The sequence below is a fragment of the Lepisosteus oculatus genome, chromosome 10 (genome assembly GCF_040954835.1).
Source record: "Lepisosteus oculatus isolate fLepOcu1 chromosome 10, fLepOcu1.hap2, whole genome shotgun sequence".
Classification (NCBI taxonomy): Eukaryota; Metazoa; Chordata; class Actinopteri; order Semionotiformes; family Lepisosteidae; genus Lepisosteus; species Lepisosteus oculatus.
Genome location: NC_090705.1, coordinates 22520930 through 22535625, shown reverse-complemented (window position 1 = coordinate 22535625; position 14696 = coordinate 22520930). Strand labels below are relative to the sequence as shown.

The 14696-nt window shown below is 44.0% G+C and overlaps 1 protein-coding gene across 2 annotated transcripts in view; it reads left to right on the top strand.

The window, feature by feature from the left end:
• Positions 1-9405, top strand: part of setd2 (SET domain containing 2, histone lysine methyltransferase) — a 60145-nt gene extending 50740 nt beyond the window's left edge. For both annotated transcript variants that reach the window (XM_015357211.2, XM_015357212.2), the window contains 3 exons: positions 4781-4861; positions 6332-6433; positions 7015-9405. In XM_015357211.2, the coding sequence (XP_015212697.2) occupies positions 4781-4861; positions 6332-6433; positions 7015-7176 (345 nt within the window). In that variant the 3' untranslated portion in view covers positions 7177-9405. The remainder of the gene's footprint in view (positions 1-4780; positions 4862-6331; positions 6434-7014) is intronic.
• Positions 9406-14696: the final 5291 nt, after the last annotated feature.

The following is a 14696-nucleotide window of genomic DNA, read 5'->3' as shown; positions in this document are numbered from 1 at the left end:
CAGCAAACCATTCGATGGCTCGGGAAGGGAAAAGTTGACCTTGACTGGGAATATCATTGGGAGGTGGAAGGAGTGCTTAGAGGAATTTCTGAATCCGATGGACATGCCTTCCTTTCAGGAGACAGTCTGGTGGTTCTGGGTCCATTTCTGACGCTGTGGTCAATGCAGTGAACTGTCGTGGTGGAGCTGCAGGAGTGGATGAGATCTGGCCAGAAATGCTGAAGGCGCTGGATGTTGTTGGGGTGTTGGCCTTTACACACCTCTTCAATGTTATGTGGAAGGTGGGGACAGTACCTCTGCATTGACAGACTGGGGTTGTGGTCCCCATTTAAAAAAAAAAACAGTGAACCAGAGATGTGTTCCTACTACAGAGGGATCACACTCGTCAGCCTCCCCAGGAAAGTCTTGCCAGGGTGCTGGAAAGGAGAGCCCATCAGATAGCCAAGCCTCAACTACATTGAGGAGCAAAGTGGATTCTGTCCTGTCCCTGGAACAGCAGAACAACTCTTTACCCTTGCACCGATTTTTGAGGGGACATGGGAGTTTGCCTTCCCTGTGCACACTTGTTGTGTGGATTTGGAGATTGCTTACGCCCATGTACCCAGCGATATCTTGTCAGAGGTGAAGCGGGAATATGGGATGCTGGGGCTACTTCTGCGTGCCATTTCGTCCCTGTATTTACACAGCAAGAGCTGTGATCTTCATGGAAGGATATCAAGGTGCAGCCATGTTCCCACTGGAGTGTATCAAGTTTGGGGATGTGAGGGTTGCATCTCGGTTGTTTATGGATGATATTGTTCACTTTGCCTCATCTGACTGTGATCTCTGCCACACACTGGAGAGGTTCACAGCTGGTTGTGGCATGGTCAGATGAGGGTCAGTACCTCCAAATCCGAGGTCATGGTTCTCTACTGGAAAAGAGTGGTTATCGCTCTCAAGGTGAGAGGAGAAGAGCTGCCCCAAGTGGAGGAGTTTAAGTACCTTGGGGTCCTGTTCACAAGTGAGGGCAGAGGGGATCATGAGATTGACCAGAGGATCGGTGCAGTGGCGGCAGTCATGCTGACGCTGTGGTGGTGGAAGTGGGAGCTGAGTTTTAAGACAGTGAAGAAAGAAATTGCAGGTCCAAGCAGCAGAAGTGAGGTTTCTTTGTTGGGTGCTGTGCTTACTCTCTGTGACAGGGTGAGGAGGGGGAAGATCTTGGAGTAGAGTCGCAGCTCCTCCAGATCGAGAGGAGCCATTCGAGATGGCTCGGGCATTTGCTGATGATGCCCCCTGGGTGGCTCCCACTAGAGATGTACCAGGCATGATGTTCTGGGAAGAGACCTCAGGACGCACTGGTGGGATTATATCTCTCCGAGAACATCTGGGAATCCTCTAGGAGGAGCTGGAGACTGTTGCTGGGGAAAGGGAAATTGGGCTGAACGAAGTAGAAAATGATGATGAAGTAGCAGTGGTAGCAAGGTCATATTATGCTGTGGTCAGGTAATGAATATTATCTTCTGTATCTGGAATAACTTTCAGAACAGAAATTAATTGATAAAAGGAACATTTAGGCAACAATAGGGATAAGTGGTACCCTTCCTTTTTTTTACCTCTCTTTTTATGTATATCTTCACTGGGGGCATGGTCTGTTGGACAAAGCAGAAAAATAAGGTTCGTATAAAAACCTGCAGCTAGGGACCTCAAAGTGGAGTGGAGCTGTAAACTAGGCATTTCTCTGACTCTGGTTCTCAGGGCTCAGTTTGTTGCACAGCCTTGTGGACCATCCAGATGCTGCACATACAGTTCGTGATGATGGCAGCATGTGGTATGTCTCACGTCTGTAGTTAATCAGTGGTAGAAATGTTGACAAGGTTTCAAAATTGATTGCAAACGTCTGCTCCAGAGACTTTTTTTTTCCACTTTGTCCTACAGAGGCATGTGAATAGGGTGTTGGCATCTATTTTGAGGGTACTCAGTATATTCTTCACAGAAGACTGAGGGGGAACCCCTCTGTGTCCCAGTTGTTGCTGTCTGTTTAGGCTTCAGTTCAGAAAGTCAGATGGCCAGAGCGCAGCCCAAGGTCTAGTTATATGAACAAAAGTTAGCAGATGAAATGCATTTCCTTGCTCTGGGTGTTTGTATAGTCTTTCCTTTTTTTGGAGGGTTAGGGTTACATGTGGAACTTTAAAATTCAAAGTGTAACTCAAATTGGAGATATATTTATAATAATAAGGAGAATACCTTATTAATGATGTTATTTTGTGATGCAAGACATACAATTACAGTCGAGTCATAGCTTATTGAAGGGGAGAAGTGTCTCATTCTTGGATTAGTTTCAATTCTGTGAAACCCACTAAATTTACCCTCAAGGTCCTTTTCCTCACCCCTCTCTCGTGCCCTAAGGTCCCTTTCTCTGCATTGTTTTTTTTTTCTCTGCATGTTTCTTCAGGGTCCAGTAGATCCACAAGATTTATGACAAAGGCCTCTTTTGTCTTGTGAATAGTTGTCAGAATAATTGAAAGCAAAGCTTGGATTTGTCAAAACAAAATGCCAACATGACTTGAACGACATACAGAAGCCCCCCCCTCCTTTCCCTTCATATTTCCCACTTGAGCCAGGGTCATCTGCGCAGAGGGCGTCGGCGTGTTTCACCCTGGTGTGTCGGGGGGCAAGTGGGATTGTCTCTGAGGCTTGCGTATCACTCAGTCACAGAGATGCTGCCTTTCAAGCCCCTTGATTTATCACCATGCTGTGGTCAGTCCAAACTCGGCAAGTTTCATTCCTGTTTTAAAATGTCTCCCAGCTCCTTCGACAGCTGCAGTGGCCCCAGCGAGGCGGTGGAGCGCAGGGTGTTTTATTGGTGTGTGTGTGTCTGTCGCGGACATTTTTTTTTGCCCCGTGTTTGATGATAATTAAGACCAGAGCAGTCAGTTGGGTATTTGAGCAGAAAAACAAATGTCATTCATTTATTGGTGGTTTCATTAAAATATGTAACAATCTTTGTTTTAAAATTATCAAAAGCTTTTTAGAGAAAAGAGGGCTCTGGTATTTTTTAAGCATCCTGTCTGCTAATCGGCACAGATCATGATGTCATGGGCAATTTTTTACAGATGTGCTCTTGCAAAAGCCCCTGCCAGCCCAAAGCATTGTACAAAATAAAGGGGCTTTTTCTTTTTTTTTTCTCCTGGGTCACATTCATTCTGTTCTGATCCTCTCTCCCTTATCTCTCTGTCCCTAAGCCCCCTTACCTTTCTCTTTCACCCAGATCCTAGTATCTCTTCAATGAATAAAAAGCAAACGTGACAGGACTCTTACACAATGAAACTACATAACAGGGAAGAATCTCAAGCAAACTTATACAAAATAACCGCTTCTTGGTGGGTATAGACAGTGCATCAATAAAAACATTTATACAGTAGCTCATTTGTAATGTGAGCTCAATCCAAGAGTTACACATCCACACCTGATATCTGGGCATGTTCTTTCATCGTTTGGTAGCCTTTTTAAAAACTGCGAGTCCAATCTAGTGTGTCGATGCAGCGTGCTGTTTTTTCTGTGTGGAATTTGAAACCTGCGGGGACAAGAGAGCATTCTGGCTACAGATCTGTGCTGTCTCTGTCTTTAATTAACAGTCCTGCTCGAAAGAGGGCAGAGTCAGCCCTGGGTTTTATTGCTGTTGTTCTGTTCTGGAGCTCTGTCCGTCTCCCAGAGTCTGTGGAGCTCTGTCTCTTCACGGCACACTGCTGCCAGCATAGGCACTGTTGCAGTGTGTTGTACAAACCAGCTGCAGTTCGAACAGCTGTCCTGTAGGGCCAGCTCCACATTGACCTCACACTAACTCTCTCGGAGTTGGTTCCCGTCTTCATCAGTGCCTCCCAATCCATTAAACTGCCCGGGTTCATAATTTTCTTTAATTGTCACTTAGACTCAGAAGGCTTCATGCTGTTTCTTTGTAGGACACGAAGTACTGGCTTGTCCAGACATCTTTTTCTAGTGGCCAGATGTGGAACTGAGCTTTGCTCTCCTCGCGGCCCCTCTTTTCCTCGGTCCGTTAGCAAAGAGCTACAATCCGCCTCCCTTCTCCGAGGCGGCCTGGTGTTTCTCGTTAGGAGGGGCTAACAAAATAAACGAGTATTCTCTGCTCGCAAGCCCGAAATGATTTTACGATACGAGTTGAATTGTCTGAACTCGTTTTTTAATTGTAATAACGTGTTGGTAGTGCTAACTGTGTCCGATTGAGCGTTCAGAATGCCTGCCGTAATCTACCCAGTGAACACTCCAGTTTATAAATGGAATTTCTATGGTACTGCGATCTTTTAATATCGATGAGGTTTTCCTGGCCTGCAGCAGAAACGAAGATGTTTGCTGCTCCAGCAATGGCTGTTTGCAGTGTACAGCCTTGTAATTGTAAAACAAGACAATCACGAAACAGCGGTTGTTTCTCTTCTCTTTGTTCTGAAGTTGGGTTTCGTTGGTATTTTCGAGGGCTGCAAATTACAGACTGCTGGAAGCAAGGCAAATATTTAAAGCTTATGGCATTTGTGGTTTGTTTCTTTTCCTTGACTTTTTTTTCTTAAACGTGACTGGAAAGTATAGCTATTGTGTACAAGTTGCAATTAAACTCTCCTTTTATATGCTCAAGCCTTTCGTTTCTGAGTGGTGTCCCAACTTGGCGTTAATTTCCTCCCTGTGGTGAAATTTGGTGAAGAGAGCGTTAGAGGAATTCACATGTTTTTACATATCCTGAAGAGGAGTTGCTGTCGTTTTTTTGTAAAATGTGGTTTTGTTTGTTTCTCAGTTTTCCACGAAGGCCAAGACAGCCGAGGCTGACACTTCCAGTGAGCTGGCGAAGAAGAGTAAAGAGGTGTTTCGGAAGGAAGTAAGTCCTCCTCCCCAGTAAACTTCAAGATGCACATAGGAAATGTCACAAAGAGGAGGAAAGTGTTCGCTCGATTCGTTGCAGTCAGCTCACTGATCTGAAAAACTCATTTTGCCAGTTGATGAACCCAGGGAATCCCTTTTATAGATAGGGCTGGGTAGTTTGTTCCAGACACCATTTCCCTTAACTGTGTAAAGGAATGCGTTTTAATTTCTCCTATTCCTTGGGTACTTATTTCCATGATGGCTCCTTTACTGCAGAGCCTCGGAACTGATCCCTGCTGCTCCAGTGCACGTCAGACAATTGCTCTCTGCCAGCTCAGGGCCGATTACCAGACTAGGAGGGCCTGCCAGCTATATAACACTAAAGATCTGGGCAGTGCTGCGGAGGGGCTTTGGAGTAACTTGCAGAATTGGCCGTGTAGCCTGGGGGCCTGCTGTATCAGCGAAGCCCCCTGTTTACTCCACCACTAGCATGCACACTGCCGACAAGGACCTAGTGGCTTGGGTAGAAAGTGGCACTTACAGGGCAAAGAGGGTTGTGGAGCCTTGGAACAAATTAGTCCGATGTTTTTTAAAGTATTCTCTGGGGATCTTCAGGAAACAGCTGGAGACAATCCTTGGGTCAGTGCCTTACAAGTGGCAAGATGTACAAGCTCCTCCTAATGGTCTCCTCTTATCTTTGGCCATTCTTTAGTTCTTCATGTAACTGATTGCTTTTGAAATTAACATGCTGGGTTTTTTTTTAAAACTGGTTATGTAGGAACAAACTGAAGAAAAGGTTTTAGACTGTGATTTAAGATAGATGGACAGTCTTCAAATACAACATTTTTTAGCTGAGGGTGCTGAAACCCCTGATGCCCCCAGTCTGTGCTAATGAGGGTGTTACCCACCATAGTGCAGCGTTCTGTGGTTGTGTATAGCATATCTGTTGTCTTCTCCGCTGTACTACTAGTTTACGACAAAACCACAGTGATTTAACAGGCATCCGTTACATTTTCCAACATGAAGGTAGGCGTTTTGAGAAATATATTCCAACTAGAACATTTATTGGATCCGAAGGGATAGTAATTTAGAGGTTTTCCTATTTCCTGAAATTAAAAAAATAACCTCTTTGGACGTAGATCTAATATGTTTGTCGTAGTTCACTTATGCGTCTCTTTTTAAAACTGTTTCTTTTTTATCTGTACTGGCAATAGCTAATTATGTTATATTAAAATAAACATGGGTAACAGCAATGCCCAGATGATAAAATGGGGGAGAGTATTACTCGAAAATCATGATGGGGCATCTATAGTCAAAAAGCTAAACTTGGCCACACCACAGAGTTTATAAAAGCACACAAAGCACGTCTAAAATTGGTGAAAGTTTTTTCTGGTGGTGTTTGTGGGATTCTGTTGGGGATGCTGACTGTTCTACCATGCAAGTTTCTCTTTGCCCCTTTCCCTGATTTGTTTTCACTCGAATCCAGATGTCGCAGTTCATCGTGCAGTGCCTGAACCCCTACAGAAAGCCAGACTGCAAGCTGGGCCGCATCAGCAACACCGATGACTTCAAACACTTGGCAAGAAAGGTAAGGTCCTGGGTGTGGAATACACACACACAGAGACCAGAAATTCAACGAGTGTTTGGAACACAGAATTGGCATATTTCCTTTGGTGTGCTGTTCACTGCAAGGGATCTGGGTGGAATTGTGCTTAATTTGAGCAAACTAAAAATGTGAACGGCAAAAAAAAGCTTTTTTACTGCAATTTGGCTGATAATATCTACACTTGCATTATTTTAAATGGGGCAGTTTTTTGCTTTCCCACCTTAACTCTCTGGAGACTTGTATGTGTAAACCAGCGAAAATTGTGAAATTGTATTTGTTCTTGAGATGCATCAAAAACATTAAAAAAACCATAACAAATATCTGGCTGAACAGGCCATATCATTTTTGGGTATCTGGTCCTAGTGAAGAATAACTGGGAACTGTCCTCATCAGGGTCTTCTACCTGGAAGATATTTAATAGCCTCAGTTTCTTCCTTGAGAGAACCTTAAACTGTTTTTTGCCGAGCAGATCATTTAGAAGTCAGTCCCTGTGCCTTCAGTGCCCTGCAGGCGTGTGATAGTGGTTCGCAGTGCTCATGCTGTGATGCCTGTGTGTTTTGCAGCTGACGCATGGCGTGATGAACAAGGAGCTGAAGTCCTGTAAGAACCCCGAAGACCTGGAGTGCAACGAGAATGTGAAGCACAAAACCAAGGAGTACATCAAGAAGTACATGCAAAAATTCGGGCCCGTCTACCGGCCGAAAGAGGACCCCGAGGTTGACTAGCATTTCCCTGCCGTGCTCGTCCAGAGACTCTCGCCGCGAGGAGGCTAGGACAGGAAAGCACGGGGCCGCGCGATGTGGGGGTGGGATAGGGGCATCTGACCTGCTCATTCGTACCCCCCACTGCCTAACGGAGTGCAGTCGTCACTTTCCTGGGGCGCACACAAGGGCTGCGGTCTTCCCCAGCGGAACGGGGAGAGGGTATGGCACCGGATATTCCTGTAGCTCCGGACCGTGTGCCAGGATAACGGGTAGGACACCTTCCCCACCCCTCCGAAAAGCCTCCAGTTGTTCTTGCAGTCCAAGAGAGAGATGGAGAGACCCACCGTTCGCCCCGTTCTCCCCACAGCTACCCCACACCTCCCCTATGAGTATGCTGCACTCTGCCTCCCCGAATTACGTGGGCCCCGGTTTGGTTTCAGAGAACCAGGGTGTTTTCCGTGACGGGCTCGCCCTGATTAACTCATTTTTTAAAAAAAAATATTTTTTAATCTAAAAGAAAAATCTGACTTTACATGTCTCACACTGCTGTAGTGTGTCAGGAGATTTTTTGTAAGTTTTTTTTTAAACTGTGAATATAGAGGTCCTGCGTCACAAAGCAGGGATAACACTTTTTACAGACTTATAGACAACACTCATGTACAGCCTTTCATTCGTGTTCGTGGCCAGTTTCTTCTCCCCTTTCTCCTCACTGGGCTGCCATCAGCACCAGGACCCTGATGGAGATGGCAGCCTGTGAAAAATTGATTGACAGCTTGACATTAGCTATGCTGACTGATAGTTTACTGTGCCAGTAACATGCCAGTTACCACCTTCTGACCATTAGAACCCCCTAAGCTCTTTGTAGACAGTACCTCCTGATCCAGGGCTGGAAATTGCATGGCAGATCAGCTGTACTCCATTGTTTTCTCTTTCCCATCTTTTCCCAAATTCTTCAATAATATTTTAGCCCTGTAAATTCTCTCCAGTGATTTCTTGCTGTGTCCTTTATGAAATGTAATAAAGGATAACAAAAGACCATTCACTTCTGTGACTAGGGCGGTGTTTGTTTTTTGAGTGTTACGAGGTGGAATTTAATGCAGTTGTTTAAAGCCAGTAGCCTACAATGATCAGTGCAGTCAGTGTTTTCTCTCGTCCATTCTGTTGCGTAGCATAACGATGCAGTGATTTCCACTTCCGGCCCTAGGAAACCTTCTATGTCTCCAATCTCTTCACTCCCTAGGAGAGTAAAAAATGCACCAGTGTTTATATTAACTATGCCTTCAGATTGCACTGTACATAGATCAGTTGTACTGTTAACGGGGACTAGGGATGTAATTCTGAGTGTGTGGATTGAGCATGTACAGTAACCCCCTTCCCTTTTGGCGTCGGGCATCAGCAATGAGGAAGCCAAGCTGAAGAAGGAATGGTGGGCGATTCGTTTTTATGTCTGGCCTAAAAATCATGTCTTCTGCCTCTTGTCGTTCTGTTTGTCGTCAGATCCTCAGTCACGCACAAAAACAGAGGTGGCACTTTGGCTTTTTACTGCCTGTCGAAGGAAAACGTGCATATTGTAACAAGAATTCTTAACATTTGAGGAGCATTACAACTGAAAGTGTGCAATCGTGCTTTGTTTGAGGGGGAGGTAATTGAAATAGGTTCCGGCATATGAAATGAATTACTGTCAGCACCAGCTGTGGGGACTAAGTTTGGCTTTTGCCTTGTTCCGCTGTCTCTTTGTCAGCCCTTCCTTGCCCCTCCCATGCTGTTCAGTTGGGCCCTCTCCGCTCTCTCCATTAGCTTTTAATTGCATTAAATTTCTCAACACCTGTATTATAGTGCTTTAACATATATGTGAATATATTGATAAATTCTTTTTTTTTGAATGTTGAGAATGTTTAAAAATCCACGATCATTTGTAAAAGACTGTTGTTCCATGTTTTAATATGTAAATATATAATAAAACCAGGAAATAGCTCATGGAAATGTGGCAAGGAGGCTAGCAGAATATTCTGAATGCGTCCCGCAGAACCTCTCGGGAGCTCCTGTACCATTCACACAAGGTTACAGTATTTTATTGATAATCACTGCTTTTCCGTCATTTTAGTTCTGTTCCTATTTTTACTGATAAACCTGGATTTCTATGTAAAAAGGGGGCCTCGCCACCACTCCTCTGTAATTACAGTGCGAGGACATTGTCATACTGAGTGTAAAACATTTTAAAAGAAAATAAACCTTTTTTGTAAAAATTTACATTTCCTTTCCGTCTTTTTCTGGGGTTGTGTTACCATAGGTGTGGTGAAAGTACTCTTACAGATGTAGAAGAGGGCTTTTGCTGTCCATACTAATTGCACCTGCTGAAACCATGTACATCAAGCGAAGCACTATATAAATGACATCAAGATAGGCATGGGTCTGATGGGGGTAATGCAGAAGTTCGTAACAGCACCAAGTCTGTCTTCACCACTGCAAGGGACAACGATTAGAACATCACCTGGCAAGAGTACTGAGAACCGGGAATTAATGAGAATTAATCAATATTAATAAGTGTTTGTATGTGAAACAGGAATGCGGAATTAACCATCGGGGATATCTAAAGGCAGAGACAAAGTGGTAGACGTGGCTAATTTTATCAGAACAGCTTTTAGAAAGAGTGTCTGTTTCCAGGCTTCCCAAACAACCAAGATAGGCTGTGAAAAACAGGTAAGGGAAATATTCCCTAGAGCAATCATAATGGGGTGTGCTTTTAGGTTTTACTTTGTACCAGCAGAGAGACCAAAACAACGGAATATATGGAAAACATGCTTAAAGGAATGAAACAAAGGTGAAGAAAAGCAAAAAAAAAAAATGCCTGTGAAATTAGTACAGAGAATGGCGACAGTTCGAAGACATTCTGCTTGAAGCACAGAATAGATTTATTCCAAAATTAAGCAAATCTAATTCAGGAAGAAGTGGCTCAAATTAGAGGAATAATAGAAATAGAAATGACTTCATCAAAAGTGTTATAATGAACTGCAAGCACAGGTAAAAGGCTGAGAGAGAAGAATAATGGAATAGAAGCTATTTTTTTCACTATTGCAACAGCAATGGAATTGTAAAGTCTTGCATAAAAATGTGAAACCTGGTGACGAAAGACTTGGAATTGGATTTAGGATACAAGTTTGGGCAAACATCAGGCAATTGGCATTTAACATGCAGGTAGCAAACCAAAAGCTATTGTAAGCTAAAAAGATATCTTGCAAGAAAGTTTGAAGAGGTTACCTGTGAAAAAGGCTTTGCCTGTTGACCTTTTTGTCTTCAAGTTGTGCAATTTATATCCAGGGATGTTAGAATTATACAACCTAATGCTAAAATCACATTGAGAATATTCTGTGCAGTTTTTGTCACCAACTTAAAAACAACATTGCTGCTCTGGATTCAGTCCAGGGCAGAGCAACCAGATACATTTTGGAGCTTAAAGGAATGCTCTTCTCTGAGAGGCTAAAATAATTCAATCTTTCTGGTACTGAACAGCAAAAGCTATGAGGAGACCAGATCTAGTATTGGAAATCCTCAAAGGCGGGACAAAATAACCCAGAATCCTTTTGAGTTCGAATTGAATCAAATCACAGGACACTAATACAAGCTAAGGGAAATTGCATTTAATACTCAGAGCAGGAATCCTGATCTTATACACATGCTAGCGGATGTCTAATTTCTATTTGGGGTGTATGTGATACGTGTTAGTCATTTAAGTATGGAATGGTATTTGTAATTGGTGTTAATCCTGTATGACTTTCCCTTCGGTCAGGTGTATTCCACTCTGCAGAAGTTTAAAAAGCTCAACCTTCATCTCTTCCACAGGTTTTGGAAATGTATCGAGGTGCTTAGACAAACATAATGGAGTAAGCTCATCAGCAAATTCGGGAGAGACCTCAGTTATGCGTGGTGTTTGAGGGTTTTGGAATTGAAATATGGGGATGTCTGAGTTGAGAATAGGGTAACCGAAAAGTGAAAGCGAGCGTCTCCATTAAGTGTCAAATGAGTTGTGGAGATTACGAGCTCAAAACTGAAACCCAGCAGAGCCTGAGGCTGGGATCCAATGAGAATTCCCTTCCTCTTTCTACGGTCAGGCAGGACTGGCTGCTACAGATTCTTGGAACTGTGCATCGCATTGCATGACATCCCTGTCCCCCCCCTCACCCCCCGGATTCTTTGACTTCCCCGCCTGCCCTTCCAGACCACAGCGGACCACTCCTGTCACCACACCCAGGGGCTGCGTGACGGCCTGCTCAACAGTACAGGCTCTGACGGCCAGCATGGGCTCGTTTATTAGTGGAGAAAATGACTTAACGAAAGAGACTTCATGAAAAAAGTAAATTAAAAACATCTTAAAAGAGAAAGGAACACCATGTACAGTATCCTTTTATATTTTAGCCCTATTTTAATCATGCAGAATACCACATAATAAATTTCTCATTACTCCTCTCTGCTCGTCCGAAGCTTACGAGCTTAGGCGTGAAAGTACTGACTGTACTTTTTAGATGTTTCTTAGTTGTGCACCGAAAGCTTTTAGAATGCATGGAGCAGCACCAGAAATGTCACTCCAAGCTTCTGTTTCTATGAAAATGTTTTTGGGGGATGGATGAAACATTTTGGGGGTTTTTATGAAACGTGACTTGCACCAACACGAAAGGACTTCATCAGTAAGACAGCTGATAGACACGGGTGATGACGTGAGTTAACCTTGTTGAATATCAGGTCTGGTGAAATTCCGGTTTTAAAATATGCAGAAAGAAACAGGTGTGCCCTGATAAGGAGAGCAGAGCCTTTGATGCCATCAGTATGATGACCAGCAGCCACATCACCCTGCAACTCACAACTGGCCTGGTCAGTACCTGGATGGGAAAAGACCTCCTGGGAAAAACTAAGGTTGCTGCTGGAAGAGGTGTTAGTGGGGCCAGCAGGGGGAGCTCACCCTGCGGTCCGTGTGGGTCCTCATGCCCCAGTATAGTGATGGGGACACTATACTGTAAACAGGCGCCGTCCTTCGGATGAGACGTAAAACCGAGGTCCTGACTCTCCGTGGTCATTAAAAATCCCAGGGCTTTTCTCAAAAAGAGTAGGGGTGTAACCCCGGTGTCCTGGCCAAATTTCCCATTGGCCCTTACCAATCATGGCCTCCTAATAATCCCCATCTATGAATTGGCTACATTACTCTGCTCTCCTCCCCACTGATAGCTGATGTGTGGTGAGCGTTCTGGTGCACTATGGCTGCCGTCGCATCATCCAGGTGGAGCTGCAAATTGGTGGTGGTGGAGGGGAGTCCCCATTACCTGTAAAGTGCTTTGAGTGGAGTAGCCAGAAAAGCGCTATATAAGTGTAAGCAATTATTATTATTATTATTATTATGATGATGATGACAGGGGCAGCATTAAATTAGCCACTCCTCTTCTGCAGAGTCCTAAATCTCTATCCTGGCAAGATGTTCTACACAAACAATCCGTCAATGACAAGCCACAATCTGGGATTACCAGTCATGACACCTTACCGAGATAAACATCACAATTACCCTTGGCTTATACTGAGCCAGATAGGTGAGTTGACAACATCCTAATTTGCAATAATGCCCAAGCCAATTAATATTACACAGAAGGCGAAACAGAAAAGTAAATCCGCGAACAAATAGAGCTGGGTATAAAAGCACTGTGGTGTTAGCAAGTGCAAGTGTCAACCTTGTGGGAAGACTTACTCCTACCACAGAAAACGCCCTCAGAAATGACAGTAGTTTCAATTTACTCTGCAGGCTAACCAGTCTTGTGCAGCATCACATTGAAATGACCTGCCTCAAGTAGTCAGACGTATCCATCCATTTTCTCTCTGCTTAAAGCTCAAGACAGGATACACCCTAGACAGGACACCAGTCCATCGCATGGAATACACCAATATAGACAAGCACACACTCACACCAGGGCCACCTCTTAAAGAAAGCTGCTTAACCTACCAGTGTGTCTACCAGTCTGTGGGAGGATCATGGAGCACCCAGAAGAACCCCACGCAAATACGGGGAGAACATACAAACTCGGAGAGCACCCCAGGTTGGGATCTGAGCCCAGAGCCCCAGTGAGGAGTCAGCAATGGTCTGAGGTATGACCTTGTAGAATGGTACTGTGAACTGCAATGCATTAGAGATAGAATGGTGTTTTCCTGTTAAATATCTGTGAATTATTTTAAACCAGTGAGGTGTTTATCATGTTTAGCATGCAGAGAAGACTTCTCAATCAGAGAATAAAGGTCAGTCAGGAGTGCGATAGGGAGCACCTGTGATGTGTTCTTTGGCAGAATGGTATAAGAGAGATTTAGGAAACCAGGGTCCTAGAGTGTTTATTCCTGGATTTAATTCCATTTCAGATTTCAATTAATTAAATCAGTTAGTGGATACTCATCTTTGCTGATGATGTGGCACTGATGGCAGACTCAGAAGTAGAACTACAGGAGAAAGTGTTCAAATGGCAGAGGAGTCTGGAAAAGGGTGGACTGAAAATGAATGCAGAAAAATCTGAAATAATGGTAATGGAGAGAAGAGGAGATACTATGACCAATGTTGAGGAGACAAATGGAGGAAAACTGAAACAAGTTGATGACTTTAAATACCTTGGATCAAAACTGGTAAAGGGAGGAGAAACACTGGAGGCAGTAAAACAAAGAGTGAAAGCTGGATGGAACAAGTGGAGAGAAATAACTGGAATAATCTGTGACAGGAAAATTCCCAGAAAGTTAAAGTGCAAAATGTACAAGACTGTGATTAGACCTGTATTACTATATGGAGCTGAATGCTTGGCAGTTGGAAAGAGGGAAGAGAACTTGATGAGAAGAACTGAAATGAGGATGTTGAGATGGATTCTGCAGATTTCAATGAAGGATAAGATCAGAAATGAAGAAATCCGTAGACGATGTAGGGTGGTGGATGTGGTTGAGAAGATGCGAGAAGCGAGGTTACGGTGGTATGGACATATCATGAGGAGGGACGTTGAGGAAGTAACAAAGAGGGTAATGGAATTTGAGGTGGAAGGTAACAGAGGAAGAGGCAGGCCTAGAAAGAGATGGATAGATTGTGTGAGAAAAGATATGGAGGTATGTGAAGTGAGTGAGGAAGATGTGCTCGACAGAGACAAATGGAGAAGAGCAACCAAAGCAGCTGACCCCAGGACAGTCTGGGACTAAGGCTGTGAAAAAGAAGAAGAAGAAGAAGTTAGTGGATATGATGTCCATTCAGTGTGTTCTACAGGTCTTGAAATGCAGGAATCTGGTACACGAAGATGCTTACCGCTGCCTACCTCCATGTTGCCTAGGACAGGCTTAGAGACCATTCGTTCAGCCACCTCACTATAGTCCAAGATAAAGACATTGCTCTATTGTAAGCCCAGAGCAGGGTCTCCAGCCCTAGTCCTGGAGAGCTCCAGTCCAGCCAGTTTCTAAAGGCCTTGAACAATTTAACTATGATCAGAGATCATCTGCCTATCCTTTTTCCATTTCATCCAGTTCAGGGTCATTGGGTCAATGGG